The 27,500-nt window shown below is 45.5% G+C and overlaps 2 protein-coding genes across 2 annotated transcripts in view; both read left to right on the top strand.

The window, feature by feature from the left end:
- stard9 (StAR-related lipid transfer (START) domain containing 9) overlaps positions 1-23,091 on the top strand; it is a 49,360-nt gene extending 26,269 nt beyond the window's left edge. The window contains exons 10-32 of the mRNA XM_031580012.2: positions 266-363; positions 782-988; positions 1,518-1,615; positions 1,818-1,895; positions 2,314-2,391; positions 2,627-2,806; positions 4,261-4,315; positions 4,426-4,551; positions 5,423-5,502; positions 5,843-5,904; positions 6,933-7,099; positions 7,663-8,122; positions 8,247-16,817; positions 16,983-17,183; positions 17,503-17,686; positions 18,357-18,482; positions 18,709-18,808; positions 19,028-19,197; positions 19,537-19,601; positions 20,095-20,297; positions 20,651-20,730; positions 20,885-21,043; positions 21,409-23,091. Of these exons, the coding sequence (XP_031435872.1) occupies positions 266-363; positions 782-988; positions 1,518-1,615; positions 1,818-1,895; positions 2,314-2,391; positions 2,627-2,806; positions 4,261-4,315; positions 4,426-4,551; positions 5,423-5,502; positions 5,843-5,904; positions 6,933-7,099; positions 7,663-8,122; positions 8,247-16,817; positions 16,983-17,183; positions 17,503-17,686; positions 18,357-18,482; positions 18,709-18,808; positions 19,028-19,197; positions 19,537-19,601; positions 20,095-20,297; positions 20,651-20,730; positions 20,885-21,043; positions 21,409-21,510 (11,650 nt within the window). The 3' untranslated portion in view covers positions 21,511-23,091. The remainder of the gene's footprint in view (positions 1-265; positions 364-781; positions 989-1,517; positions 1,616-1,817; positions 1,896-2,313; positions 2,392-2,626; positions 2,807-4,260; positions 4,316-4,425; positions 4,552-5,422; positions 5,503-5,842; positions 5,905-6,932; positions 7,100-7,662; positions 8,123-8,246; positions 16,818-16,982; positions 17,184-17,502; positions 17,687-18,356; positions 18,483-18,708; positions 18,809-19,027; positions 19,198-19,536; positions 19,602-20,094; positions 20,298-20,650; positions 20,731-20,884; positions 21,044-21,408) is intronic.
- Positions 23,092-23,828: 737 nt separating this feature from the next.
- The window catches only part of sptb (spectrin, beta, erythrocytic), a 42,167-nt gene continuing 38,495 nt past the window's right edge, over positions 23,829-27,500 (top strand). The window contains exon 1 of the mRNA XM_031580010.2: positions 23,829-24,314. The gene's annotated coding sequence lies outside the window, so the exon portion shown is untranslated. The remainder of the gene's footprint in view (positions 24,315-27,500) is intronic.

Genomic DNA, 27,500 nt, shown 5'->3' with positions numbered 1-27,500 from the left:
TAACACCAGATGAATCATTCTTGCCTCCACTACAGGTGCACCAGAACCTCAACCTCTCAGCATCTATAGCTTGTAGGGTCATCTGATAGGACAGTGATTGCTTGTGTTAGCTGCTGACGTGTCATCTGATAGGACAGTGATTGCTTGTGTTAGCTGCTGACGTGTCATCTGATAGGACAGTGATTGCTTGTGTTAGCTGCTGACGTGTCATCTGATAGGACAGTGATTGCTTGTGTTAGCTGCTGACGTGTCTTCTTTGTTGCAGTGAGAGAGCGGACCCACACTACTGCAGAGATCGCATCACGGAGGGAGCCAACATCAACAAGTCCCTGGTCACCCTGGGCATCGTCATCTCTGCCCTGGGTGAGTACGGCCGGAGAGAGATGACCGCCTGTGGACTCGGGGCTGAGTCTGTCTTAGTCATTCTTTCTTCTAAACCATGTCTAGATGATGTTAAATGCAAAACTGCATGTTGTGATTATGTGGAAACAGAGCATTCAGTCTCTCTTACTTATCTATCTTACCTTTTCTTTTTGTTATCTTCTCATTTCTAATCTCACCCTGGTCTCATATTGAGTTTTCCCTTCTCTCTGCTTTTCTTTCCTTCTCTCTCTCTCTCTCTCTCTCTCTCTCTCTCTCTCACTCACTCACTCACACACACACACACACACACACACACACACACACACACACACACACACACACACACACACACACACACACACACACACACACACACACACACACACACACACACACACACACACACACTGGTCTACAGCCCAGAACTCCCAGATGTTCAGCAGCTGTCAGAGCATCAACAGCGTGGCCAGCGAGGGCGAGGGCAGCCTGGGGGGGGGCAGCCTGTCCAGCTCCCTGTCGGGCAGCAGCAGCCGCAGACACTGCTTCATCCCCTACCGGGACTCCGTCCTCACCTGGCTCCTCAAGGACAGCCTGGGGGGCAACTCCAAAACCATCATGATAGCCAGTGAGTCGCGCGGACACCTCACACTGGTCTGGAGGTTCAGTCGCTCAGGATCTCCGTGCATTCATTCATGCGTGCGAGTCGTGCACCTTTCTGTATTTGTACTGTCGTCAGTTGTTGTTCTTGGAGCTACTTTGTATATATCCGCTGGAGTCCTTCCACAACATTACGCTCCCCCAAATCAAATATTATCTGTATTTTACCAACAACCAATTTTGCTCGGAAATCAGGTTAAAATGTTGTTGTTGTCACATATCCAAGAGGGACTGGAGTTGGGGTTGGAGTTGGAATGTAGTGATTGTTGTCTTCACTCTCTCTCTCTCTTTATCTCTCTCTCCTCTCCCTCTCTATCTCTCTTTCATCTCCCTCTCCCCCTCTCTCTCTCTTTATCTCCTCATTCTCTCATCTCTCTCTCTCCTCTCCCTCTTTCTCTCCTCTTCTCTCTCTCTCTTTCTCTCATCTCCCTCTCCCTCTCTCCCTCTCTCTCTCTCTCTCTCTCTCCCTCTCTCTCTCTCTCTCTCTCCCTGTGCAGCCGTCGCCCCCTCCTGCAGCAGCTACAACGAAACCCTCAGCACCCTCCGCTACGCAGCGCACGCCAGGAACATCGTCAACAAGCCCAAAGTCAACGAGGTGGGAATGTTTACATCTGTGTGTGTGTGTGTGTGTGTGTGTGTGTCTGTGTGAGTGTATTTGAGTAGTGTACTTCCTCTTGGGGTCTGAGATTTTGATTGTGCCGCAGTTAGTTACTCAGTTAGTTAGTTACTTTCACCTCAGGTCCTGGAACTGCAGCTTATGTTTTTAAGCGTTTGTCATCTCATGATTCCTATTGTAGGATGCCAACGTGAGGCTGATCAGGGAACTTCGCGAGGAGATTGACCGTCTGAAGACCATGCTGCTCAGCTTTGAAATGGTACCTATGCTGCATTTTTCCTCACATCAGACCTTTATTTGTGGAACAGGTCATGCTGTAGGAATATCCTAAAAACCTACAGGGTGACATCAAGACAGGTTGCATGTCCTGTAAGAACCAGTGATTAGTATAGTTTCACCACCCATAGCACAGGAATCTTGTGCAACCTGCATAGGAAGCAAGCGACAGTGGCACAGGAGGTAGAGAAGTCGGTTAGTAATCAGAAGGTTGCTAGTTCGATTCCCTGTCGAAGCGTCCTTGAGTAAGACACTGAACCCCTAATTGCTCCTGATGTGCAGTGTGCCATCAGTGTAAATGTAAAATGTGTAGACTATGTAAGTCGCTTTGGATGAAAGCGTCTGCTAAATGACTAAATGTAAATGTGATTTGTAGTCTAACCTTTGACCTCCACCTGCAGCAGAGGGACCCCAGCCCCTCCCTGAGTGACGAGAGAGACGGGAGCCTGTCTGACATCGTGCTTCAGAACGAGCTCAAGGTCAGTCAAGGTCGTCAGTCAGATCTGTCACACCTCCCAGAGATCGCCCACTTTCACATCTCTTCAGATGGCATCAGCCTACAGCAGACCTCTCAGTCGCTACATTCTTAAGTCATGTGTAAACATCGTCATTGAACAGCAGTCTGTAGCTAAATGTTAGGAGAAGGAAGTGGCCTTGTAGGAATCAGCAGCCGCTAAGTAACACTCGTTATAAGATGGTGTCCAATCCTCTCAGGTGGACCAGCTGACGAAGGACTGGTCCGAGGGCTGGAGCCACAAGCGGGAGCTTCTGGAAGCGTACAGCATGGACATCGACCGTGACCGCGCCGGCTTCCTGGTCCACGCCCTGGTGCCGCACCTCATCGCACTAGACCGGGACGTCCTGAGCACCGGAGTCACCTTCTACCACCTCAGGGTACTTCCCTTTGCTCTGACGCCATGTTGTCCTACGGGAGAGATTGTGTGTCTCAGAGTTGATAGCACAGACGTGTGTGTGTGAAAGGAATTATTGTGTGAACATAATCATCATCTGATCATCATAGGTGCTTTAGGGTAATGTTTTAGGGTAAAGCTTTAGAAGGTATCTCTGCTGTACCATACTATACTATACTAAACGCCCATATTATGCTCGCCTGTTGTGCTATATGACACGGCTATACCATACTATACCATGAGGACAAACAGTATTTATTCCAAAGCTGTTGCCATCAACTAAAAGAGGATAAATCAGGGATGACCTAGGCACCCACTTACCATGTTGGTAGTATCCCTCTTTGACTCAGACTTATGGCTATGGGTATGGTCAGATTCTGCAATCAGTGTCTATTAGGCCAGTGATTGTTATTTAAGGGTTTTACAGTGGTTCCCTGTCAGATAAACATATTACAGAAGTAGGCCTACCCTTGTTTTGGTTACTTCCTGAATGCCCATTTCATGTTCTTTGGTTTCCATGGCGCTGTGTATGCCTACGTTTTTGTTTATTTGTGGGCCAACTTCCTGATTGGGCCTGTAGGACACGTATTGTAAGATTATATTGATTTCCAAATGAACCTGTTGTCACCTCACCTCTTGTGCTAATTTAAACCTCTTTGCCCTTATTATAACCCTAACAAAACTTGCTTTCTCTTCTCTTTTTCTCTCTCTCTCTCTTGTGAATTAGATTTCTCCCTTTCTCTTCTTCCTTCTGCTTTCTCTTCTTCCTCTCTCTCGCCTAACCCTGAGAAACTGCCTGGTACTGCACAGGTAACACTACACACTTTTGTTCTCTCTTCATTCCCTCGCTCTCACCCTCTCCAATGTTTTTCTTTCTTCCGCTTGGCTTTTCCCCACTCCCCTGTTTTCTGCTGCGTGCGCTCCGCTGTCTGAGCTCAGGCTCAAGATTTTTAGCCATGCCAGTGTTCCACTAATGGCCCCGAGGCACGTTATCGCTGAAGTGGGGTCCCCATGGGGCCCCCCCCTGGTTGTGCTGATGACAGGGCTGGCCACGAGCCGAACCCTTCCCACTCCCGCGCCTTTCAGGGAGACTAAAAAGCCCCCCCTCAGCCACCTGGGAGTGCAGCGCCTGGAGCAGGCCTTACATAAGCAAGCCTTTTATCCATGGAGATAGCGGCAGCTCTAAACAAACCCTCTCCGTGGCTCTCTCCGTGGCTCTCTCTCCGTGGCTCTCTCTCCGTGGCTCTCTCTCCGTGGCTCTCTCCGTGGCCAGGCAGCAGGGAGGCAGAGAAAATAAACACAGGAAACGTGACGAGTTCGTTATCGGCACTTGTTGTTTTCTGAGACGTGTTTTTGCCTTTGAGGGCCACGCCCTGGTGTGTGCGGAGAGTTTTGGTGATGCCGTCTGATGTGTTTGCTATCGTCTGTCTGTCACAGGAAGGGTTAACCAGGATCGGACCTCGAGGGAACGCCCAGGAGGAACTGCAAATAGGTAACCTCACCTTGTGACAGTAGAGCGTTATATTCAGCAGGTATCCCAGTCAACATGTTTTCCAGGTAGTCATAGACTAATGACTGCCCTGTTTGTGTTTGCACCTCCAGTCCTGCTAGGTGGCACTAGCTGCGAGATAGAAAATCAGTGTGGGGTCGTGACCTTGAGGCCTCTGCCAGGCCAGGTGTGCATTGTGAATGGACGAGAGGTGACAGAGCCCTGCAGACTGGCACAAGGTAATGTTATACTCACACAAGGTAGTGTTATTGATAGGTGAAAATTCACTCTTGTTACCTCAGGACTCCGGAGCTGCATATAAGTATATTTATTAGACAAACAACAATTGCAATCGGGCTCACTCCCAGCACAAGGCTGAAAGTGAAGCAATATTAAACACATCGCACAAGGTTTATATAGACAGAAGTTTAGCTTTCAGCAGGGATAACCACGTGGTGGATTTCTGACGTCCGAGGCAAGGATGGAAGTTTTGCACAAGGTCGGAAGAAGCACAGTTTGACCCTTATCACCTCTGGTCTAAACATGCTCTTGTACATATGCAGACTAAGTGGCACCTAATATTCTAAGTTACACAAACACACACCGAAACACAGAAAAGCCATGTTCCTGCTTTCATAAGCACATGATTCATACAAGGAATATATTAATACAAGGCACTTGATTCATATATTCTTAAGTCATTAACAGTGCTTGGAAATTATCTCCATCAGTTATACTCACACAAGGTAATGTTATACTCACACAAGGTAATGTTATACTCACACAAGGTAATGTTATACTCACACAAGGTAATGTTATACTCACACAATGTTAAACTCACACAATGTTACACTCACACAAGGTAATGTTATACTCACACAAGGTCATGTTTTACTCACACAAGGTAATGTTATACTCACACAAGGTAATGTTATACTCACACAAGCACAGATTGTTGACACTTATTAAATTTATTTAATACCAGACTGTAGAAGAGCCGTCTCATGTTTGGTGCTTGGTATCAAATTAGGCATTTACGCTCTCTCTCTCTTTCTCTCTCTCTCTCTCTCTCACACACACACACATGCACACACGCACACACACACACAGGTGCAGTGATAAGTCTGGGCCAGTATAAGTTTCGGTTCAACCATCCAGCAGAAGCTGCCGTTCTTAGAGAGCGGAGACGGGTGAGTAAGATTCAAAAAGCTTTAAGAGATTCAAATAAAAGTTGTATTGGTATGTAAGAAACACTTACTCGCATGCATGAATCTCCCTCTTGTGGTGACACCCAGGTACAACAAGGACATATTTTATGTCAACCAGAAAGAAAATGTTCTGGAGAGCTGTATAATGATATGATTAAAATAATGAGGTCATAACACTCCAGATATGTTTTGGTTGTAGCTGCTGAAAGGGCCGTGCAAATAAAATGAAATGATGGTGATAATTTTGTTGGAGCTGTCGTTGACGATGATGATGATGATGATGATGTCAGACGTTAGTTATACCGAGTCTCTCCCTCCACAGACCAGTGACGGTGCTCTAAGCTGCAGCCCATCTGAGCTGGGCTCTCTCAGTGCTGTTCCGAGGTAAACACATGACCTCATCACTGGCACCAGCCTGCTCTCCGTGGGTTACTGGGGGTTTTAACACTGAAGTAATCATGAGCATGAAACCAAGCTTTTACATAAAGTTTGACCTTTTGTTTCTTTTTGTAATCACCTATTAAGGCGCTCAAAAAAAAAAAAAAAAACAGGACCTCTACCAATGCATGGAGTCTATCACAGATAAAGAGACTTGATAGGAATGGACGAAGGAAAAGCAACTACATCATATCTCCATTTAAAATGTAGTGTTATGTTTTAAAATGGGCATGGTTATAATCTATTTTCCAGTTTGAAAGTTAGTTGGCAGTAATATAACACTTGACCGATAAGGCGTCCCTTGGTGGTAGCGAAGGGTTGTTTACTGAGCAGATTTGGCAGTTGCCACGTTACCTCAGTGATGGGAAGGCTGGCACACGTTACCTCGGTGATGGGAAGGCTGGCACACACCAGCCCTCAGTGCACTCGCTGACACACTTGTTGATCTCGGCACAGACTTAGGACTAAGAAGAGGGGCAAATGGTTTCCCACAGCAGAAAAAAAATCAACTGCCCGTATTGGACCCTCTTCCTGGCTGGGGTATTTGGCTGGGGTATTTGCCCTGTTACTGTAGATGTGAGCCAGTGACATCATATTTTCCAGTCCATTTTATTTTTATTTTTTTCCTTGGCTTGTTTCCATGTTTCTAGGGATTGAAACAGGAGAACGTTTTTGGGGTTTCCTGTAGTTCGTATTTAAGACAAGATTAGACAAACAGGCCAGAGCACTGAAAGTTATTACTGTTTACACGCTGGAACTCTTCATCATTGTGCTACACATGTGACGGTCTGTTTAAGCGTTTCATGTACTTTGTTATCAAAAGCTCTGGCTGCTTTATGCTTGCGTTGTCTGTTGTTTCTGTTCTATTTCTGGGTTGCTATGCACCCAAGTTACCTACAGCATTTATCTTCATATCTTTATATGACTGTCTACAGATAGCGTGTTTGTGTATCTCTGTTGACGTGTGTGTGTAGTGTGGAGGGAGCTGGTTGTCCGGGTGATGCACCTCCTCCCTGGCAACGTGTGGAGGAGCAGCAGCGCTATGTGGAGCTCCTGCACGAGGAGATCCAGGTGGAGCAGAGGAAAGCGGACCGGGACCTGGAGATAGAGCAGGCCCACCTGAAGCACCAGCAGTCTGAGAGTGAGTACTGTGCTGAAGCAGTCTGAGAGTGAGTACTGTGCTGAAGCAGTCTGAGAGTGAGTACTGTGCTGAAGCAGTCTGAGAGTGAGTACTGTGCTGAGCACAGGCTGGGGTTTACTGAAGCAGTCTGAGAGTGAGTACTGTGCTGAGCACAGGCTGGGGTTTACTGAAGCAGTCTGAGAGTGAGTACTGCTGTGTTTTACGGGAGGAGACTTTCAGCCGGCTGGATTTGCTGACAAAGGAACTTTCGGTCAGAAAAAGCATGTTAATATTCTGATTTTGTGATGTTATTGTCAGACATTGCCAGATGGTGAGATATTAACAACATTTCCTGGATTTTAACAACCGCTTATATCTGGCATGTTTAATTCAATTCCCCATTTAAGACATTAGACAGTGACTGCAAGTTGGGTAGTGTGTATGTGTATAATGTGTGTGTGTGCGTGTGTGTGCGTTTGTTTGTGTGCGTGTGCGTGTGTGCATTTTTCTTGAGATTATTGGGATGATTGAACCATGATTGCGTTTACTTTCTATATTAATGTTCATGTTCTCTTCTGTAACAGTTGAGCAGTGGATCCTGAAGCAGAAGCAGCGACTCACAGCCATAGAGCAGAAGGTTACTCAAGAACTGGGGGTGCAGACAGAACTTGTGACCCCTCCCGTGATGGATGCGTGGTCTGGGGAGGCGGATCAGGAGGGCAGCAGACCCCCATCTGTGGTGGTGGGGGACCACAAGCAGGTGGTACAGGAGGAGCTTCTCCGACACCATGCATTGCATCGAGCAGAGAACCGCGTAAGGCGCAAACGGCTGCACTACCAGCTGCAGAGGATCGCTCGCAAGCGCCACCTTCTGGAGGCCAAGGGTGAGCTGCAGCGTCTGATGAACAGCGTACCACCAGGTCAGGAGGGCCCTTTGTCTCCTGAATTCGACTCGAGTTCAAGAGGGCGGACACTCCTACGCAGACACTCTTTTTCTACAGATCTGCTGTCACGTCTCTTTCCCCAACATACACCCATCTTTTGGTAAGTAACATTCAGGAAGTGGTATTATTGCTCTGACAGATAAAGTGTTGTAGCGCTTGACATTACATGGATGTTGATAAAAGTGATTTATAATTATTATCGAATCTGTCTGTTCTCTTTTCAGTCAGTTCCTGAAGAGGAACAAATCATCAGAGTTCATGTCGTTCTATCAGGGGTCCTTTGGTCCACGAAAATACTCCTCTGATGAGTGGCTTCCAGATCAGCCCATGAGAGGGCGCTCTCACACGCTACCCTCGGGTTATGGGAGGGGGACCAGGAGCAGGGCCGGTTCCTGTGAGAACCTTAAAGCTCCCCTGAGGGAGAAGAACACCACTGAGACCTGCAGAGGAAAGTCGCCCGGGACTAAAACAGGCCCATCCAGACGAGGTTCCCTGCCAAGGAGTAGATCTAACAGTCAAAGCAAATCCACAGAAGATACAACTACAGATGCAAATTCTAAGGCCATGAAAAGACATGTGCCTATAATCAGTAAAGGAAGTCTGCAGAAGAACTCTTCGAAGGGGGCGAAAAACAGCTCTAATGGAAGCAATAAGAGACTGGAGACGATTCGAAAGGTTTTCTCACGTTCGGTGGGTCCTGGAATCAAAACGGCCCTAGCAAGGGTTTTCCGCAAACCTCCATTAGGCCTGCGATCAGGCAGGGGTGCCAAGACTTTCAAATCCCCATGGAAACTGACTGGGAAGCCAGTCAAAGACAGAGAAGCTTCAGACGATACAGAAGAGCGAGGGCACGGGCCCTTGAAGGCAACAGTGTCTTTAGACAACCTGCAGCAAACGTCAACAACAACAACAACAGCAACTCCAGAAGAAGACGCACCACAGAAGAGGCGCTGGCACAGTGCCGAGGCCCTGTCTCCTCAGAGCAGGAGGTGTGAGGGGCGACAGCAGGACCTGGTGCACTGGATTGAGAACCTCCATGAGGAGGAAGGGAACCTGTCCGACTGTGACAGCCTGTTCTCGGTGGACTCACTGTCCTCCGCTTACGCCGTGGCCCTGGCGGAGCAGCTCCGGCAGGAGGAGGTGGAGAGGGAGCACAGCGAGACGGAGAGCGTGGACAGTCACATGTCCGAGGACTCGCTGGTCATGGACAGCAGTGGGAAACATGCCACTGTCAGACCCGCTGTGACACAGGTGCAGGTACCCAGCCATGTTTTGTCGTCCAGTAAAACTTCTCAGCCATCTAAAAAGGAAAGAACCACTGTGGAGAGTCAACAACGAGGGAGAGCGGAAGAGGTGGTTGGGGAGGCATCGGATGAAATGCCTGCAGAGGTTTACTGGAGCTTGGGTGGAACTCCAAAGCTGAAAGCTCGGAGGGAATCTGGAGGAACACCAGGGCCTGCCTATGAGAAACAACCTTGTGCAGACCGTTCCCATGGAGATGATAAAGTCCTATCAAAGATGAGCGAAGAACCAGCCAGCTGCCCTCCTACCATGGCCAGCACACCTCGTTCCCTCAGCAGCTCCAGTGTCAGAGAGCCTGAGAGCTTGCTGGCCTTGACCGACGCCTGGTCCTCCATGGACACTGCAGATAGTCCAAGGATAGCCCCCTCCTCAGGCCGGAGAACTGCCTGTGACCTGCTCAAGGGAAGCGACAGGAGCCTGAGCTCCAGCAGTTCAGATCTGTCTGACCACACGAGTGGGTCTGAGCTCCAGAGGTCATTGTCTGCTGAGTCCACAGAGGGTGAGAATACCATGCTGCAGGGGGAAAGGTACTGGGAGCCTGACAGAAGTGTTGAACAACCAGTAAGTTGCTGTTTGAGAACTTCATCTGAAGTGGTGCTAAGGTCAGGAAACACCCTGACTCTATGCTGTGAGGCGATGGTCAATGAATCTGATGAGCTGCTGAACTCTCAACATTTTGAAGGAGAATTGAGACACAAAGAGTCAGAGGTCATGCAGTGTGAAGAGGTTTTTGTGAATGAAACACAACTGGTGTACTCACATGTGACAGGTGCTCATGGTGAGATGATCTGGTCGGAAGAGACCCAGCCAAGAGCAGACGATGTACCAAACAAAGTAGAAGCATTCGACAAGAGTAACAATGAGTATATGGCTGCCTCAAAACAGTCAAATCCCATGGATCTCACACCAACCTCAGTGAAGGCAGATGTATCTGATATTTTGGAGTTAGTTCCAGAATGTCCAGGAAGGAATGCAGATGTATCTGATATTTTGGAGTTAGTTCCAGAATGTCCAGGGATGAATGCACATGTTAGCCTCCAAGGTAGTGCAGGAACAAGCACAGTGGGATATGTGGCAGAAGACGTTAGACTAAACGAGGCTAAAGAATCGTTCAATATTTGTAGAACAGATGTCTCGGAGGTAGAAGAACGACATGATCAATACTGTTCTCAAGTTGAAAATATGTGTCTCTGTTCCTGTGATGTTGAACATCATGTACACGATGATGAGCCTCAGGCAGGTTTGACCCCAAAAAGCACTTTAAAAGGAATACCTGATCAGTGCCTTCAGACTTCCAGTCATTATCTCCATTCCACAGCATCTGGAAGTGTTCTCGCTTCGGAGCAAAAGCAGCAGAGCTCGCTCGATGTACCTGAAGAAGCACAAATTCATCACGGCACCAGCGCTGATGTTATCGGATCTCCCAATAGGGTCAGTGGGGAAAGCACTAAAATCGGCATTGATCATGCGGTTGAAGGCTACATTGAAACAACATGTAAAGGAATCCCTGCAGATGCCAAAGATTTGCCTGTGAGCATAAAAGCACAGCAAAATGTGCTTGATAGCTTTGGGCATGTTACCTGTTGCACTGCTGCAGAAACCAGCCAGAATCAAGAGTCAGAGCTGCATAATACATCATGTAGGAAATCAAGAAAAAGGATCAAAGATAGCCAAGATGCATTTACAAGCACTTTAAAATTCCCCAAAAGATGTCATTCTCCCCCTGCAAAACCCATACATGTGACTCCCAACAAGACTGACAAAGACCACAAGGAGAATTACAACAAGGAAGTGAATGAATCTTTCAAATCTAAAGATGAACATACTGTGGAAAAGAAGTCATGCCCTCTGTCTGAAGCAAAGTGTGTTGCTGAACTGAGTGTTGCTGAAAAGAATAGTGAGAATGAGGTTAAAACTCCAGCTAACGCCAAACCAGGCAGATTTGACACGAACGACTCTTACATTATCAATAAAAAAATATCAGAAGTAGTGCAGAAACATCTAGAAATGTCAATTGATAGTGGTAACCAAGAAGGTACATTTTCAGTAACTAACAGTGATTCTACTAAGAGTCTAAAAGACATCAGTGACGAGTGTATACAACACAACACAGACAGTGCCCATGATTATTGTCCCACATCTTCTCAGACAGTCTCCCTCTTGCCACAATCTCTGAAGTTAAATGAAAACTGCCTCACAAAAGATGTACCGAGCTGCAGCCACCGGCAAGACTTTGGATCGACCCAAATTCCAAAAGACCAAAGACCAGGTTGTGGGACTAGAGAGGTCAACACACACATGGACACAAAGAGCCTTAGGAGCAGTGCTGGACGCACAAGTGAAGAAAGTTTAAACAAAGGCTCGTCTGTACTGCTACAACAGGATATCCCAAAGGAATTGCAAATGGATAGCTGTAAGTCGAAACAAGACATAATGCCTTGTAGTTTAAAAGAAGCTGGGAAAGCAGTCCAGTCAGATGTATGTCACCTCAGTGCCAAGCTGGAAAAGGGGACTCTTAGTGCTGGCAGCTCGATCCAGCACACGGAATCACTGAAAGTAGCAAACATGGAGAAACACAAGGCCTCAGTCATGACTGAACGACTTGGAGTCTCTGAAAGCAGCCCAGCTCGCACTGTTGAAGCTACTGTTGGAGAATCCGCTACATTATTTGCAAAAAGTGAGTTTACAGAGGATATTGTAAACAGTTGTGAGATCCCTCCAGAAGAGGAAATTAGCAACGTGTCATTATCAGTGCTTTGTCCTGGAGAGGGAGACAATGAAGCATGGATTGATGAAGCAAGCAAAGAGAGGGCATACTCTCAGAGGATGAATATACTGACAGAAAAGTCTGATTTGTACACAAAAAGTAAATTTGTTGCTACAGAAGTTCATCCTGTTGACTTAAATGGACAGAACACAGGAGTTTCTCACTTGAGCGATCCATTGAAACAGACTGGTGAAATGTGTATGCTAGAGTCTCACACTAAACAACCAATAATACTATTTTCACAAGCGGAGCACATGCTAGACCAACTTAATCAATCAAAGCATTCACAAGCGGACCATATGCTAGACCAACATAATCAATCAAAGAATTCACAAGTGGACCATATGCTAGACCAACATAATCAATCAAAGCATTCACAAGCGGAGCACATGCTAGACCAACTTAATCAATCAAAGCATTCACAAGCGGAGCACATGCTAGACCAACATAATCAATCAAAGCATTCACAAGCGGACCCTATGCTAGACCAACATAATCAATCAAAGAATTCACAAGCGGACCATATGCTAGACCAACATAATCAATCAAAGCATTCACAAGCAGAGCACATGCTAGACCAACATAATCAATCAAAGCATTCACAAGCGGACCATATGCTGGACCAACATAATCAATCAAAGCATTCACAAGCAGACCATATGCTAGACCAACATAATCAATCAAAGCATTCACAAGCAGAGCACATGCTAGACCAACATAATCAATCAAAGCATTCACAAGCGGAGCACATGCTAGACCAACATAATCAATCAAAGCATTCACAAGCGGACCATATGCTGGACCAACATAATCAATCAAAGCATTCACAAGCGGACCATATGCTAGACCAACATAATCAATCAAAGCATTCACAAGCAGAGCACATGCTAGACCAACATAATCAATCAAAGCATTCGCAAACTACCTTTGATTTGGTAGAACACAGTGCTCAAAACCTAAATACGAATGTGAAAACTTTCAGTTCACACATGACAATCAAGGTCCCACAACAGAGAAATGTTGAAACTAATGAATCCTCCATAGGAAACTCAAACACCCTGAAATACCAAGAGATCATACAAGGTGATGCTATTGGTGATTCTAGTAACCTTTTACTGGGTGCTGAGGAAGCTAAAGTGGGTCAAGATTGCTTGCAGGGAATACAGAAGGGGGACCACAATGGCAGTGCTTTGTCCTTAGCTTCATGCCACAGACCCCCACACGTCAGTGCTGCTCTGCAAGCCCAGACTGACCCTCAGCAAGAACATTTCCAGCATGCAGAGCTGACTGTGTTACCTCTCTCTCGAACATACTCCAAACAATTTAGCACTCCAGGACCCAGGTACATTAACAAAATTGAGTTAGAGGTTTCATGTAATGGGGAGCATTCGGCTGATGGATCAGAGGAAATGTTACTGAGTGAGTACCAGTTAACCAGCCAAGAGCAACCTAGCTTTTTACGGAGGAAAAATACAGAGCAATCATCACAGGAAGTGACATCAAATCTGAAAGTTAAATCTGAGGTCTCTGTTGACATATGTGGGCCTAGGAGGACTCAATACCAAATGTCAGAAGGCTCTGAGGACACTGATTCAATAGAAAATTCAAGGATAAGTGGATATACAAGTAGATTAACTCTTGCAAAACCCATGGACTGCAAAGACAACAAAATAGCTGATAATCAGAAAGTGAAGACAAAGAAGTTCAGAAGGGCTCAAGTCACGGCTCCTCCCAGTTCGTCAAGTGAGTCAGTACCCGACTCTTCCTCAAATGAAGATATTCCAGATAAGATGTGTCAACATAGATCTTCAGCCAGACCCAAACCTGAAGCACAGATTTGTGATAGACAAAAAGAATCAAGACTCAGCAGATTAGGCCCACAGTTTACTGAAGACCAAAGACTCAGCAGATTAGGCCCACAGTTTACTGAAGACCAAAAGTCAAAAACACCCTCCAGTCAAAATCAATTTGCACTGGAGAGGAAAGTTAAAGAGAGACATCATTTACAGTCTCCAAGCAGTAGAATTGCACTTGCAAATGCTAAATCTTCCTGTGCTCCTGTGCTTACTCAACAAGATGATGATAAACAGAACTTTTTCCCTACGCGAAAGGAACCCAAGCCCGCAGAGACACTGCATTTGAGTGAGAAAAAAGTTAATTCAAAGGTTGTTTCACCCGTAAATGAAAACCAATGTAAAATCACAGATGATACCCATTTGAAACACATTTTAAATGTGTCTAAACAGTTGAGAGATACCCCATTGGATAATGACACATTGAAGAAAGAGGATGCTGTCCTGCACTTTGCTTCTATTGACATCAACCCGTTCCTTCACCCATGGCAAGACACAGAGTCCAATAAACCAACATACAAAAACCAAGTGTTTGGAAGTGCAGCGGAGATCTGCAGCAAATACCCACTTCTGAATTGTCCTGACAGGCAGATAACTAGATGTTTGAGTGTGGACAATGGTCTCAACGTTCAGAATGCCCCATTTAACTCCCACCTCAGCACTTATGCAAACAGCAAGGGACTCTCCAGTACCCTTAGCAGCGTGGAAGATTTTAAAGAGCAGGTTGGCACGCAGTCCAATCTGCTGGCATGTTGCCACACCTCTCTAGATGCAAATGGGCTAAATCTGACTGCTGTATCTTACAGCTCCTCGTACAGCGAGGCCTCTGGGGATTTGGGGAACAGTTCAGGTCAAGTGGATGAAATCATGTTGGTTTACCCTTCTGAACAAGATTCTCAAAGCCTGGAAAACCAGAGCATCAGCATGTGCAACCACAGCACTCAGACAGTCACTCCCGGTGGAGACTCGAAGAGAAGACGATGCCACCACAGGAGCAGCACACAGGTAGAGACGACCTTGGAAGGGAAAGTTCCCGCCACTTGGGCTAGTCTTCAGAATATGTCTGCTCATCTGTCTGAGCTGATACACAACACTTCTGACCTTCTGGGCAACATTCAGTGCATGAGGACTGGACCCACACAAAGGCAGGAGCACATGCGGAAGACCAGAGTGTCCAACAGGTATCCCAGACACACCAACAGGAAAGACGGATCGACCCAAACGACACTGGACATTGGAATACAAACCGAAGGAGAAGATAGTCGAGTGAACCACTCTACGATCACACACAAAGCTCCAATTACAGATACACATTCCACCGCCCATGAAGTCAATGTTATTGTCAAAGTCATTGGTCCGAATTCCCTCAGTGTATCTGAGGGTAATGATATCACTCTTTCTTTGTATGACAGAGGAGGGAGTGGAAGACTATCTGAAAATATCAAGAGCATGCCTGACTTACGAGAGAATAGATCCCGTTCTGCAGGACGGATGAATCCTAAAGGTACCCCTGTGAAAGTTCCCTCTCTAGAGACAGTGTTGCCAGGCAACAGCTACATCACCCCCGATGTCTCTCCAATTTTCACTAAAGACCTAAACTTTGACAAAGTCTCCCCCTCAGGTTTCGGATTCCCAACAGTTAGAAGGTGCTCTTCACAGATTGATGTTCCAGAAAGTCAAACACCTTTGAGAAATGGCAGGAATTATTCAAGCAAGCAAGTTAGCTTCACTGACCGTGCCTCCTCGCCTATCCTCACTGTTGAGGTCGGTGTAGGAGGACAAGAAATAAGAACATCTACACCATGTCATGACACAGCTGACAGCCATACTGAAAAACAGATGTACACCAGCAGAATGACATCTCCAAGGAATGAGACGCTTCAGACTACCTCTACTCAAAGCCACCCAGGAGAACTACATGACCATGATCTTAGGAAGACATATAGTTCTTCAGATATATCAATTGGAACTATCTCTACAGGACATATCAGTGACCTCAGTAAATCTACTTCAGATGTTTCTAATGCATTCTTGACTATCTCATCTCAAGGCAAAAAACAGAACTGCAGAGCATTTTCTCACAGAAACACCAGTGAAAAAGTAACTGGTCAGACTCCTTTTCATAGACCTCCCTATCCACAAAATCCAAAATGGGTGCCTTCTCCCTCTCATTCTTCCTCCTCATACCAGCAGCCTGTCCATGACAGACAAGCGAGACAGCTATTTTCATCGTTTGACCATCAGGGGGGACGCAGCAACCTGGTCACAGAAACCCCCCACAGAGTGCCAGAAGATCTGGGAGCATTCTGGAATGGACCCTTTGAGCTGCCGGACACCTGTCAGGAGCACATTCTAGAACATCAGGAAGATGACCTTATGTCAGTTGCTCCAAGTGAGTGTAACACTGATGTTTTGGTCAGTATAAACCCCCTCACTGAAACTCTGTCTCGAGAAAATCGGCAACTGATCCCTGAAGACTTACCACTGCACAACAAATTCAGCAACTGGTCTGGCCTAAGCCAATACCAACCCACACGACTCATTGGGAGTACCCAGAGGCCTAATGACAAACGCATATCAGTGCAGAACCCACTTAGAAAGCACTCACAGTCAGAGAGTTTGAGCTCCAACTTGAACCCTAACCCTGTCGCACACAAGGATGACAGGATGAGGGAGATAGAGAGGCTGCGTAAGGAGAGAGAGACGGTGATGGCCAGTGTACAATTAGAGATGAACCCCCACCAGCTCACTGTGGAAATGGCAGAAGCAAAGTTGCATTATGGGCTGGGAGAGACCGACGCCCTGCTCAAGGTGCTAAAGTCAGGCCCCAGTGAACAGTCCCCACCTCTCACCAAGCAGCACTTGTATGACAGGTAAGTGTCATTCTGTGTCATTATCACTGACCATTATTACACTGATACTCTGACTAGCTTAACAATTCTCTATCGTTGGGGCTATTGGACAAGTCGATTTAGTCATTGCTATAGGTATTGAGTACCTCTAATGATCCAAACCCCTTCCGTTATTTTACCTCAAAGGCATAGAAAGAGCATTGAAGGGCTTAGCCAGGAGAGAGATGCTCGTCTTCAGACTTGTCGTCGCGCTCGCAGTCTCAGTCCAAGCAAACATGGCGGCGTTCTCAGGCGTGACCCAGACTCCTCCCCCAAGAGCAATGACACGCCCACTCGCAGACGGGAGTACCTGCAGCAGCTCCGACAGGAAGTGGTGGAGACCAGCAGGTGAGCCCTAATGATGCTAAACAGCTCCCTTTTTTGGTATTTAAGATTTTTTTTTTTTTTTTTTGTTGTATAAGTTGTATGAGATTTTTCTTCTTTGTTGTAACACAAGAATTTCTTCCACAAATATTGTCTGATAAACATTGGGACATTAGCACTGGCAAATGAAATAGGATGGTTGAAATTGGATTAGACTGGATTAGTTCCTGTTTGCCTCTATAACTAATGAATATATGAAGTCAGTCAAAACTCCCATTAGTCCATGCCGTGTTATGTTAGTACTTTAGTCTCCATGATGGCGAATGTCAATATTTATCTCCAGAGTCCCAGAGCCTCCGAGGAGGGAGGGTCAGTGTCCATCTGAGATCGAGATCCTGCTGCGGGACTACAGCCGCGCTCGCGAGGAGGCGAGGACGGAGATCGCCCGCGCACGCGACCGTCTGCGCGAGCGCACAGAGCAGGAGAAGAGACGCCTGCAGCAGCAAACACTGTCTCAGATGGTCAGGGTGAGGACATCTTCATACTGTGGTTTAGTCTCCTCTATCCAGCACTGCCCATGTGCTGCTACAGTTGCTTCTAGACCTTGAGACCTCTTTAGTGTGTAACCAGTTTAGTGTTACTGGTATAAATGTATAGGTCTCTCCCAGTTTAGTGTTACTGGTATAAATGTATAGGTCTCTCCCAGTTTAGTGTTACTGGTATAAATGTTTAGGTCTCTCCCAGTTTAGTGTTACTGGTATAAATGTATAGGACTCTCCCAGTTTAGTGTTACTGGTATAAATGTATAGGTCTCTCCCAGTTTAGTGTTACTGGTATAAATGTATAGGTCTCTCCCAGTTTAGTGTTACTGGTATAAATGTATAGGTCTCTCCCAGTTTAGTGTTACTGGTATAAATGTGTGGTTAATCCACAGAGTCAAGGAGGCACAGTATACTGTATATTAGTTTGTAATTACAAACAGTAATTATTAGATCTAAAGCTTATTAGATATAGACCTTACACCTAACTGTTACAAACAGTTGCAAAGGTTAGGCGTAAGGTCTGTATCTAAATGAATAGAACCGTAAATACTCCGAGCAGTTTATGAAATAGAGACATAGACCGTTCACTGTGTTTTTGTATATTTGGTGTCATGACCCGCCTGTTTCTGTCCTCCTCCCTCCGTAACCATAACAGGATGACTTGCGCTTTCGTAACCGCGTTAGCAACAGCACGCTCTGCACCGGCTCCAGCCTCAGCCTCGCTTCCAGTCCCACCTCGGGGTACAACAGCAGCAACCCCGCCATCCTCCGAGACATGCAGGTACGATAACACACACGTCTCTCTTTGAGCTCCTTGGGTCTGTTTGAGGGCCTGAACTATAGAGCTGAGTATGATAGCACTCTATCTCTCTTTGAGTTCCTTGGCTCTGTCTGAGGGCCTGAACTATAGAGCTGAGTATGATAGCACTCTATCTCTGTTTGAGCTCCTTGGCTCTGTTTGAGGGCCTGAACTATAGAGCTGATTATGGTGCTTTTGTTCTGTTCAGGGCACCAGCGCCCTTGAGATGGGGTCCAAGGTCGTGGCCCGGCCTCCCATCGGTGGATCCCAGAGTCTGAGGTCCCAGCGTACGTGGACATCTGCCCAGGGTAAGCGATTCGCCATGAAACGACTCAAAAAGATTGTGGAAAGAAAAGCAATTTAATGAAATCACTGCATGACATCAGGACACTGGTATCAACTTTATGAATCAGCTGGGAAATAATCTCTCCATGTGGAAAATCCAATAATCATGCCAGTTTTTTTTTCTCTCAATTGTTTTTTCCTCTCTCACTATCTCTCACTCTCTCTCTGTCCCTCCTTCCTAGATATCCGACTGGAACAGCAGGGGTCAGGAAGTGATCCTCATCCGTCCTCCTCCCCTTCCTCCCCTCCTCCATCTCTCCGCCAGCGAGCCCTGTCCTTTGGCTCCCCCTCCTCCCTGGCCACGGCCTACCATGACATCGCCTCTCGTGCCCTCACTCACGCTCTGGCTGAAGTAGGTCAAATGAATCAGCGTTGCCTTGCTGTATTTCAGCCAAAAGAAACTGGAAATTTGTGATGGAATAAAAAGTTAAAATCCCTTGTTAAAATCCCTTGTTGGTTGGCGTAAGCGGTACGTTTAGAAGGTTCAAAATCGGAATCTGAATGGGAGAGTTTTGAAAATGTTCTTGAAGGTGCCTTCTCCCATCCAGAGGATGAGCCATAGAATCCCCATAGTCAGTAAAATGATCTGCACAAGCACCTTAATATGAGTAACTTAAGCCAGAATATTCCACAGTTTATGATTCTCAGTTTCTCAGCACTCACTCTTTCCTCCTCTTTGCTGTGGCTGCAGGTCCGTTTGGCCAGTGCTGGGGAGTTGAGCAACCTGCTGGCTGGGAAGAGTGCAGCTGGGTGGAGGTGTGTGTGTGTGTGTGTGTGTGTATGTGTGTGTGTGTGTGTGTGTTTGTGTGTGCGCAGCTGGGTGAAGGTGTGTGCCAACCCTTACAGGAGAAAAACACATTATTCATCTTCTTTATAGACATCAAAGTTTAATTAAATTTGAGGGTTTTAATGTGATTTTGTGAGGTGGAGGGGTGTTAATATTACGATGTTGAAATATACGTAGGTGTCAGTCCTTCCTGTGTTAAGTCATTTTTAGTTGGTAAAGTGCTCCTGCAGAGCAGCTGAATACATTTCCAAATGAACACTGGGCACATTACCTTTGCCAGGGGCTGTGGACAATGCTTGAAATCACCTGTCTTATCACCTCGGTGTGTGTGTCTGTGTGTGTGTGTGTGTGTGTGTGTGTGTGTGTGTGTGTGTGTGTGTGTGTCTGTGTCTGTGTCTGTGTCTGTGTGTGTGTGTGTGTGTGTGTGTGTGTGTGTGTGTGTGTGTGTGTGTGTGTGTGCAGGCACCAGGGCTCGGAGCGTGGGGTGCAGGTGTTCCATAAGCCGGGCCCCAGGGCCACAGTGCATGGCTTCCTGGGGGCCATGGAGCTGGAGCGGCCGGTGCAGAGCCTGTGGAGTGTGATCCGAGACCAGTCCAAAACCCACCTCTACAACTCCTCCGTCAGCTCCAGCTGGACCCGCGCGCTGGACGAGACCACTCAGCTGGGTGGGTAGCACTAGGGTCCAGTCCCCCAAAACACTGACTGTGTTTTCTAGTGCGGTTTATGTAGCTGGATGGAACAGCTGCATGCAATGCCAGTTCAGTGTGTGTCATTGCTTAGGCAGCCCAAATTTTTTAGCAATAGTTGTGTCTTAACTGTCTTGACTCACTGTTCAGTGCTGACTGTGTTGGTAACAACATTTTGTTAATGTTTGGTCAAAAAAGGTTTCGTTTATATTAACAGTATAAAAACGGAACAAAAGAGTTTTGGTAGGTCGTCAGTACTAGTGCTGTGTTTTGAGTGGCCACAGCCCGCCACTTCATTTAATGGACCTTCTCAACTCGATTGTTTTGAACAGTTTATATGCTGAGTAAGCCCTCCTCCTTCAACCTGAAGCAACCGCGGGATTTCTGCTGCATCAGTACTGAGGCTAAGCAGGTCAGCAGACGTCCATGCAGACGCAGTCACACATATCACACCAGTTCTCCTTTATCTATCCGTTCTCAACCAATCCCCCTTTTTCTCCATCTCAATCATGCCCCATCTCATCCTCATCTCTCCGTCTCTTGGTTTGCTCTTTGTCTCCACCCAGGATGAGCGCTGGGTGCTGGCCATGCAGTCTGTGTATGAGGAGTCTCTGCCGCGGCCCAGTGTGGACGCGGTCCGAGCCGAGGTGCTGCCCAGTGCCTGGATCCTGCAGCCCATCCGCAGGCACGGCCAGGAGCGGGTCAACGTCATCTACATGCTGCAGGTCTGCCAAGAGCTCCATCGTGACGGTGTCGATTGTCGGACGGCGTGCGTTATCGGCAAACGTTCGCGTTGTCATGTTAATCCATTATTAAACTGAGCATATCGATTGTTAATCCATTATTGAATTTAGCATTTTGATTGTTTAATAGAATGGCCGATGTTTGACACTGTCCGATAACTGACATAGCTACGCTACTCATGATACTGGCTACCATACATTTATATGAATAAGTAAAGCCTGTACCTACATTGTTAGACTTTTTTTTTCCAATTCTATTGCAGTTTATTTCGTCCTACATCTGCAATGTTTTTAAGTGCTCTCTTCTTTCTCTCCCCTTTCTCCCCCCTCTCACTCTGTCCCTACAGGTGGACTTGGGTCCTCCTGCCCTTCCTCACAGGCTGTTGGGTGCTATTGCTCGGAAACAGGCCTCCGTCATCGCTGAGCTGGATGCCTTCTTCTCTCTGTGAAAGGGTGGTCGTCGCTGAGCTGGATGCCTTCTTCTCTCTGTGAAAGGGTGGCCTAGACATGCTGCAACATGCAGCATATGCACAAAAGCTACAGACATGTAGCTACGCCTGCAGATATCGCTAAAGCTACTGGCTAAGTATGGAGCTGGAAGGAGCAGCAACCACTTCTCGTTAAGCATGAAGCTACCACTATATCTACAGGACACAAGTGCAGCTGCATGCTATAGATGCTATAAATATATATTTCTGTGTGTCTACATCTGTAGTTTGCAGCTTTGTGTGTGAGCACTTCCGCTTACAGAAGGGTTTGTAAGGCCCTCACTGAAATTTGCACCACTTTGTTCTATTTGATTTGATTATGTAATTATGTGTTATGTTTCCTTGACTTGATACTATATCCGCACTGATGAAATGTATATATTGTGAATCTGTCTTCCTGGTTTCTGATGAAGTGTTTTTTATACTGGAGTTGCATATAATTTTTTTTTATTAATTTTATCTAAATCTATCAATCATTTTGTGCCAAAGAGTAGTGTAGTTTCATGTTGTTTACAATAATTGCCTTTTTAACCTAAATGCCCTTCATATATTAATGACTCCAAAGTGCCTGTTACCCCCAATAGTCCATGGTTATGTATTGCACATGTAAACCACATTGGACTGGTACTTCATAAGCAGAGTATAGCTGTTGAAATCAAAGTGGGTGGTGCACGTTGGTGTAATTTGATGACTACGGTCAGTCAGCTTCAATTTCTAGCTAGGAACTGAACAAATTATATAAAGGTTTATGAAATCTCAAGTTCCTGTCAACTGATAAACCTGTAGATTCTGACACGTTTTTGGTTCCAGGCTGTGCAAATCGTACGTTTCTGTACATGAGCAAATGTTTTGTGGTTTACCTGCTCAATCTCCGAGGCTGATGTTTAGTCTAAACACTTCTGACTTCTCAACAACCACTCTTAACGAGCAAACACTTAAACGTGTGCACTAAAATATGCCATTATATATGTAAAGATCTATTTTTTTGTATTTTTAAGTCCTGATAAGCTTATTTTATGTCTTTTAAAATCATATTTATAGATGCCTACAGTATTTTATTTGGAAAATCAGCTCCAGCTGTTTGCAATTGAAGGCCATCAGCAAATTCGTCTTATTGCTTATCATTCCATTTGACATGAAGAAGTTAAATAATGAGTTGTAGACCACTGGCAGCTCGTCTTGTCAAATCTTATCCGAGTCTTAACACTTTTTTGTTGTAACACTGTCTTGGTTCCCTGTGGAACCCAAAAAGAAGGACCTAGAGGTCTCCATTTCCTCTGGGACGAAAAATATGCAGAGGAATTGTTCTCCTTTCAATTTTGAATAGACGTTACAAAATCATTGTACAACCGTAAAATTAATATGTATGTGTATACATCTATAAATGTAGCATTTGACAAAAATGTGCACCATTTAAAAAATATGTAATTTATCATTTATGTTTGTGGTATTTCTTTTGTATCTAAATATTTTATACTTCTTCTGAATGTTTAATTTATGTGCATAAGTGCATTATTTTCATACACACACCTTTCTCACACATATTGTGTCTGTTGTATTTCTTCACATAAGATCACCTCATTGCCTCATCCTTAAATGTACAGTTGTGGGATGGGGACAGCAGGTTTGGTTCTAAGTATCAATAATCGTGGAATTACGGTTATCCAACGACTAATCGAGTATGCTCGGGTTTGTTTCAGGGTTGCGTACAATAGATCTCCTTGAACTTGCCTACAGTGACTGTGTAGTGCTAGAATTTAGTCTATAGGGGGCGTTCAGACGCATACGCCATTAATAACTTAGTCCGAGGTAAATCAATTGTAGACGCTCTCACAGGTGAAACTGGGAAAAAACGTTAGAACGTTGCTCTGCTTCCCACACCAAGCAGTCCTTAGGAGGGATGTGTAAAATTGAATATGGCTATTGTCTTACGGGCTCACTAATCACCAATGTATTGATCTGTAAGGTGCCAATTTTGGCCATAGGTTTGCTTGCATGCCGTTATAGACACACCAATTATTGGACAAGTTAAATACAAGCTTAGACTTTTCACTTTTATGCGTACTGGATAGTCTGTATTTGGTATCTTTGAATAACTATAACTTTTAAGGTAGTATAGACTACAATAGTTGAATGTAATTTGATACCTAAAACGCTAATTGCAATCTGTCATGGCTATATTTATTTCAAAGCAAGAAAGGAATTTAACACCAGTGTAAGTAAGTATAACTTATCTACATAGGACACATCAGGATACTTATTGTGCAATCGTGTTTTTATTTCATCTATTACAGGCCTGTACTGTACTACTAGGCTGTTAAGGCTTTCACAGTGTCTTCGGTCTAATTGCGGACATTTGAACATATTGATAAGACAACGACAGAAAGGTGACATTTCTGCACGGGGCGGGGGATAGTCGCAGTGCCCAACGACCAGAGAGTATCTGAGGGGGTACTCAGGGGCGCCTGCCATTTAAAGTCACTGCCTCTCGACAGGAATGTGCGTCCCCTGCGCAGTGAGACTCGGCGCTCTCTGAGTGCACTTTATTTTTAACACTTTGGGTGGGTCGAAGGCCGGCTGATGGGAATGACTGTTGTGCGCGGCGACCCTCCATGTTCCAGTCCCTGTCCCATACCCTCCTCACCTTTCTCCCAACGTACGGATCCACAGCTGTGACCCAGATCTCGACGCGTCTTAATGGAATAATAAGTGGATTGTTCAAGCAAGGAGGGTCAAAAAGAAGACAGTTACCGTTCCATTTGCTGGTAAGCGCGTTAGTGTTGAAACTTCTTTTTGAGTCGTGGATAGTTAGCCTTTGGTAAATCCACTGTTACGAGGGTAATGGAAAGCATTTTTTTTTTAAACAATAACTTAATCACTAATAGAGAATAATGGCAACTAAAGCTTCTGTCTATTCTTTGAACTTACTGTACATTTTACGAAATTATCGTTGAATCCCAATCATATAAGTTATATAGCGTCTAAGTTTTAGAAAAAACATTTAAAGTTACCTCTTGTACAGTTTCATGTTCTCATGAACACGTTTTAAATGCACACACTGACTACCACCTGTTGCGCTACAACAACCAGTGGCCACCGTCAGACATATTTGTTTGAAAGAAAAAGTGGTTTATCTCACGACCTTCGTTAATGAAAACCTCTTGTTTGTATCGCGGTATGAATAAGCATTTGAGTAATGTTGTAGATAAACGTTCGAGTAATGTTGGTACGAGAGCTCATACCCTAAAAACAGAAGTAATATATTGCTGGCTGTACCTGTTGACCCTCTGTTGAGCCTATAGCCCATTTGAATGTTTGACATTGATGTGTGTGTGTGACTGTGTGTGTGTGTGTGTGTGTGTGTGTTGGCCACATAGTGCTGCATGTTTTGGTGCTTCTGTCATCAATGACATGATTTAAGTGTGAATATCCTGCTCACACAACCAGTGTGCATAGAGACACATAACAACAACTTCTTAGCTAAAAATAAACACATTGTCAAGACATCTCTGTTTTATCTTTCCAGCCTCCCTCTTTCTCCCTCACACACACACACACACACACTCACACGCTGACAACCACTCTGTCGATCGGCTCTTCTCTCTAAGATGAGAGAGAAGAATAAACGATAGCAGCTTCATACTATCAGTTGAAAGAATAACAGCTGTCTACTGCCTGTACTCCACTAACAATGAAATTAGGTGAGCTGCCCACACCTTATAAGGCAAAGTGCTGGTGTGTGTTACTGGTGTGGGTATCTTCTTGAGACTTTCCTTCAGGGAATGGCTGTGAATTTGCCCCAGGAATAGTTTAGTAACGATCCGCCCTTCACTTCCAGGCCATTCCCTGCAAGCTTTTAGCATCCCCTTCCGATAAGTGTGTCAATATGTCATGTGAAGCAGGACCGGCAGGCTTTTGTGCTGTAGTGGTTTGGATTTTGCAATCTGTACAGGATAATCTCAGTCTGTAAGATGGCTTTCTCGTGCAGTTTTTGAGGGCCCATCTTGTTTTAGATAACATGGGCACTGAGGAATACTGGTAGACGCCTGAAGGTCATGATCAGGTCTTTGAAGTCGCGGCGCTTATGTAATCTGTAGAGTCAAGCAGTCTTGACTCTTTTTGATGTTTTGGACTCTTTGATCTCTTCAGTGAGACTAAGATTCCTCCCAATATGTAATAAAATTGTGTTTTCCATAGTGTCTTAGTTGTGTCCTTGAAGATTACAAGTGAGGATATTGATGATCCTGACATGCACGTAACATCCCAAGTAAACCCATGATTTTTGGGGCATCACCATAAACACTTCTCAGAAGCTTATGCAGACTTATTAGTATCTAGGACTCACAGACGCAAAGAATCTCAACTCAGTGCCCATCTGAAATGCCCTCTATACCACCATAGCCCCTCCAGCTGTTGCTACGGCAGCACGCTCCCTTGGCGCACTCTTACTATGGGTCATGAGATCTGGACACACCCTCCTCATGTTTCAACGTCTCTTCTTTATACACTTGATATACCCCCACCCCAACCCACCCCACCCCCCTTCGTTAGGCCTCCCGCTTCCTAGATAGTGATGCTAGTAGAGCCAGTGGCTAGCATAGAAGCTCAACTGGAGCCAGGCTTGGAAACTGATGTTGCTGACGGCGATGATGTTGATGATGACATTGATGTTATCAGTCATAAAAATAATAGTTTGGACAATAGCCAAATTGCTTAGAGTCACCTGAGAGTAACAAGGCTGCCCAGAATAGCAGTTAGTTAAAATTAAGAAAAAAAGTTTTTTAAAAGTCATGATAGTGAGAGAAACAGCTGACCATGTCTGCTAGGTTGTTTTGTGTTGCTTCAGCATGTTCCAGTGAGTTTCAAAAGGCAGGTGTATAAGGTGGATGTGTTGGTCCCATCTTTCATGTTGACATTGCGCAAGTGATTTGTAATGCTGTCCATTGTGGGCCTTCATGGGTGCTCTGCTGTAACCATGACGACGGCTCATTGTTCCACGAACACCTGAAGGCTGAACAGCTGCCGATGGCACAGAGGGTGAAGAGCTTGTTGTGTTTTAGTTCATCATGTGGCCTGAGTAGGATTCCTCTCTCAAAACCTGGAAATACGTGAACCATCTTAAACCAAACATAAACACAAAGAACCTTAATGAGGATATGCACAAGTGAAGCTGTTTACCATGTTGCTGAACTGAAACTGTGTGTGTGTGTGTGTGTGTGTGTGTGTGTGAGAGAGAGAGAGAGAGAGAGAGAGAGAGAGGGAAAAACAGAGAGGCAGAAAGAGAGAGGGGCAGAAAAAGAGTTTACAGTTAAGCGCGTAAAAAGCGGTAGCAGGCCAGGTTGTGTACGTGGTGATAAGGGGATTCCCGCTGGTTTGAGTCTGGGTGGAGCATCACTCAACGATAACATCCCGCCCTGCACTCAACTGATACAGTGACAGAGACAAAAAGAGAGGGAGAGTGAAAGAGAGAGAGAGACATGACACTGATGGTAGGTACCCCTTTCTGGGAACCCCCCCTCCCCCCCATTTCACAGTCTCCCAATCCCCTCCCCTCCCCATCCTGATCTCTACTAAGCCAGAGGTTGATTAGGGAAAGTTAAGACAAGGTAATCGCACAGATACAACCATCTCCCAGGCTGTGCACCATCACGTCAGCATGATCCCTAAATTGCACCGTATTTTCAAATAGGTGAACTTTATCGAAGAAGCAGAATATTCACAATAAATATTTCAGAGGCAACCGATGTAGCAATGTAGCAACCAATTAAAAGCAACCTGGGACTCCGAAGAGGTCACGTCAATGCGGTATCCTCTTTTTTTAAAAAGTGGGGGTGTGTCCTTCTGTAAATACATGCATGGTTGTCCCTGTCAAGCACACTCATACTCATGCTGCATGCTAAATACACTTGAATAGAATTGGTCTGACACTCTCCATTAGAGAACGCGCAGCG

Source organism: Clupea harengus, chromosome 14 (assembly GCF_900700415.2).
Source record: "Clupea harengus chromosome 14, Ch_v2.0.2, whole genome shotgun sequence".
Classification (NCBI taxonomy): Eukaryota; Metazoa; Chordata; class Actinopteri; order Clupeiformes; family Clupeidae; genus Clupea; species Clupea harengus.
The sequence above is the reverse complement of the archived record's forward strand: the minus strand, read 5'-3'. Positions and strand labels throughout refer to the sequence as shown.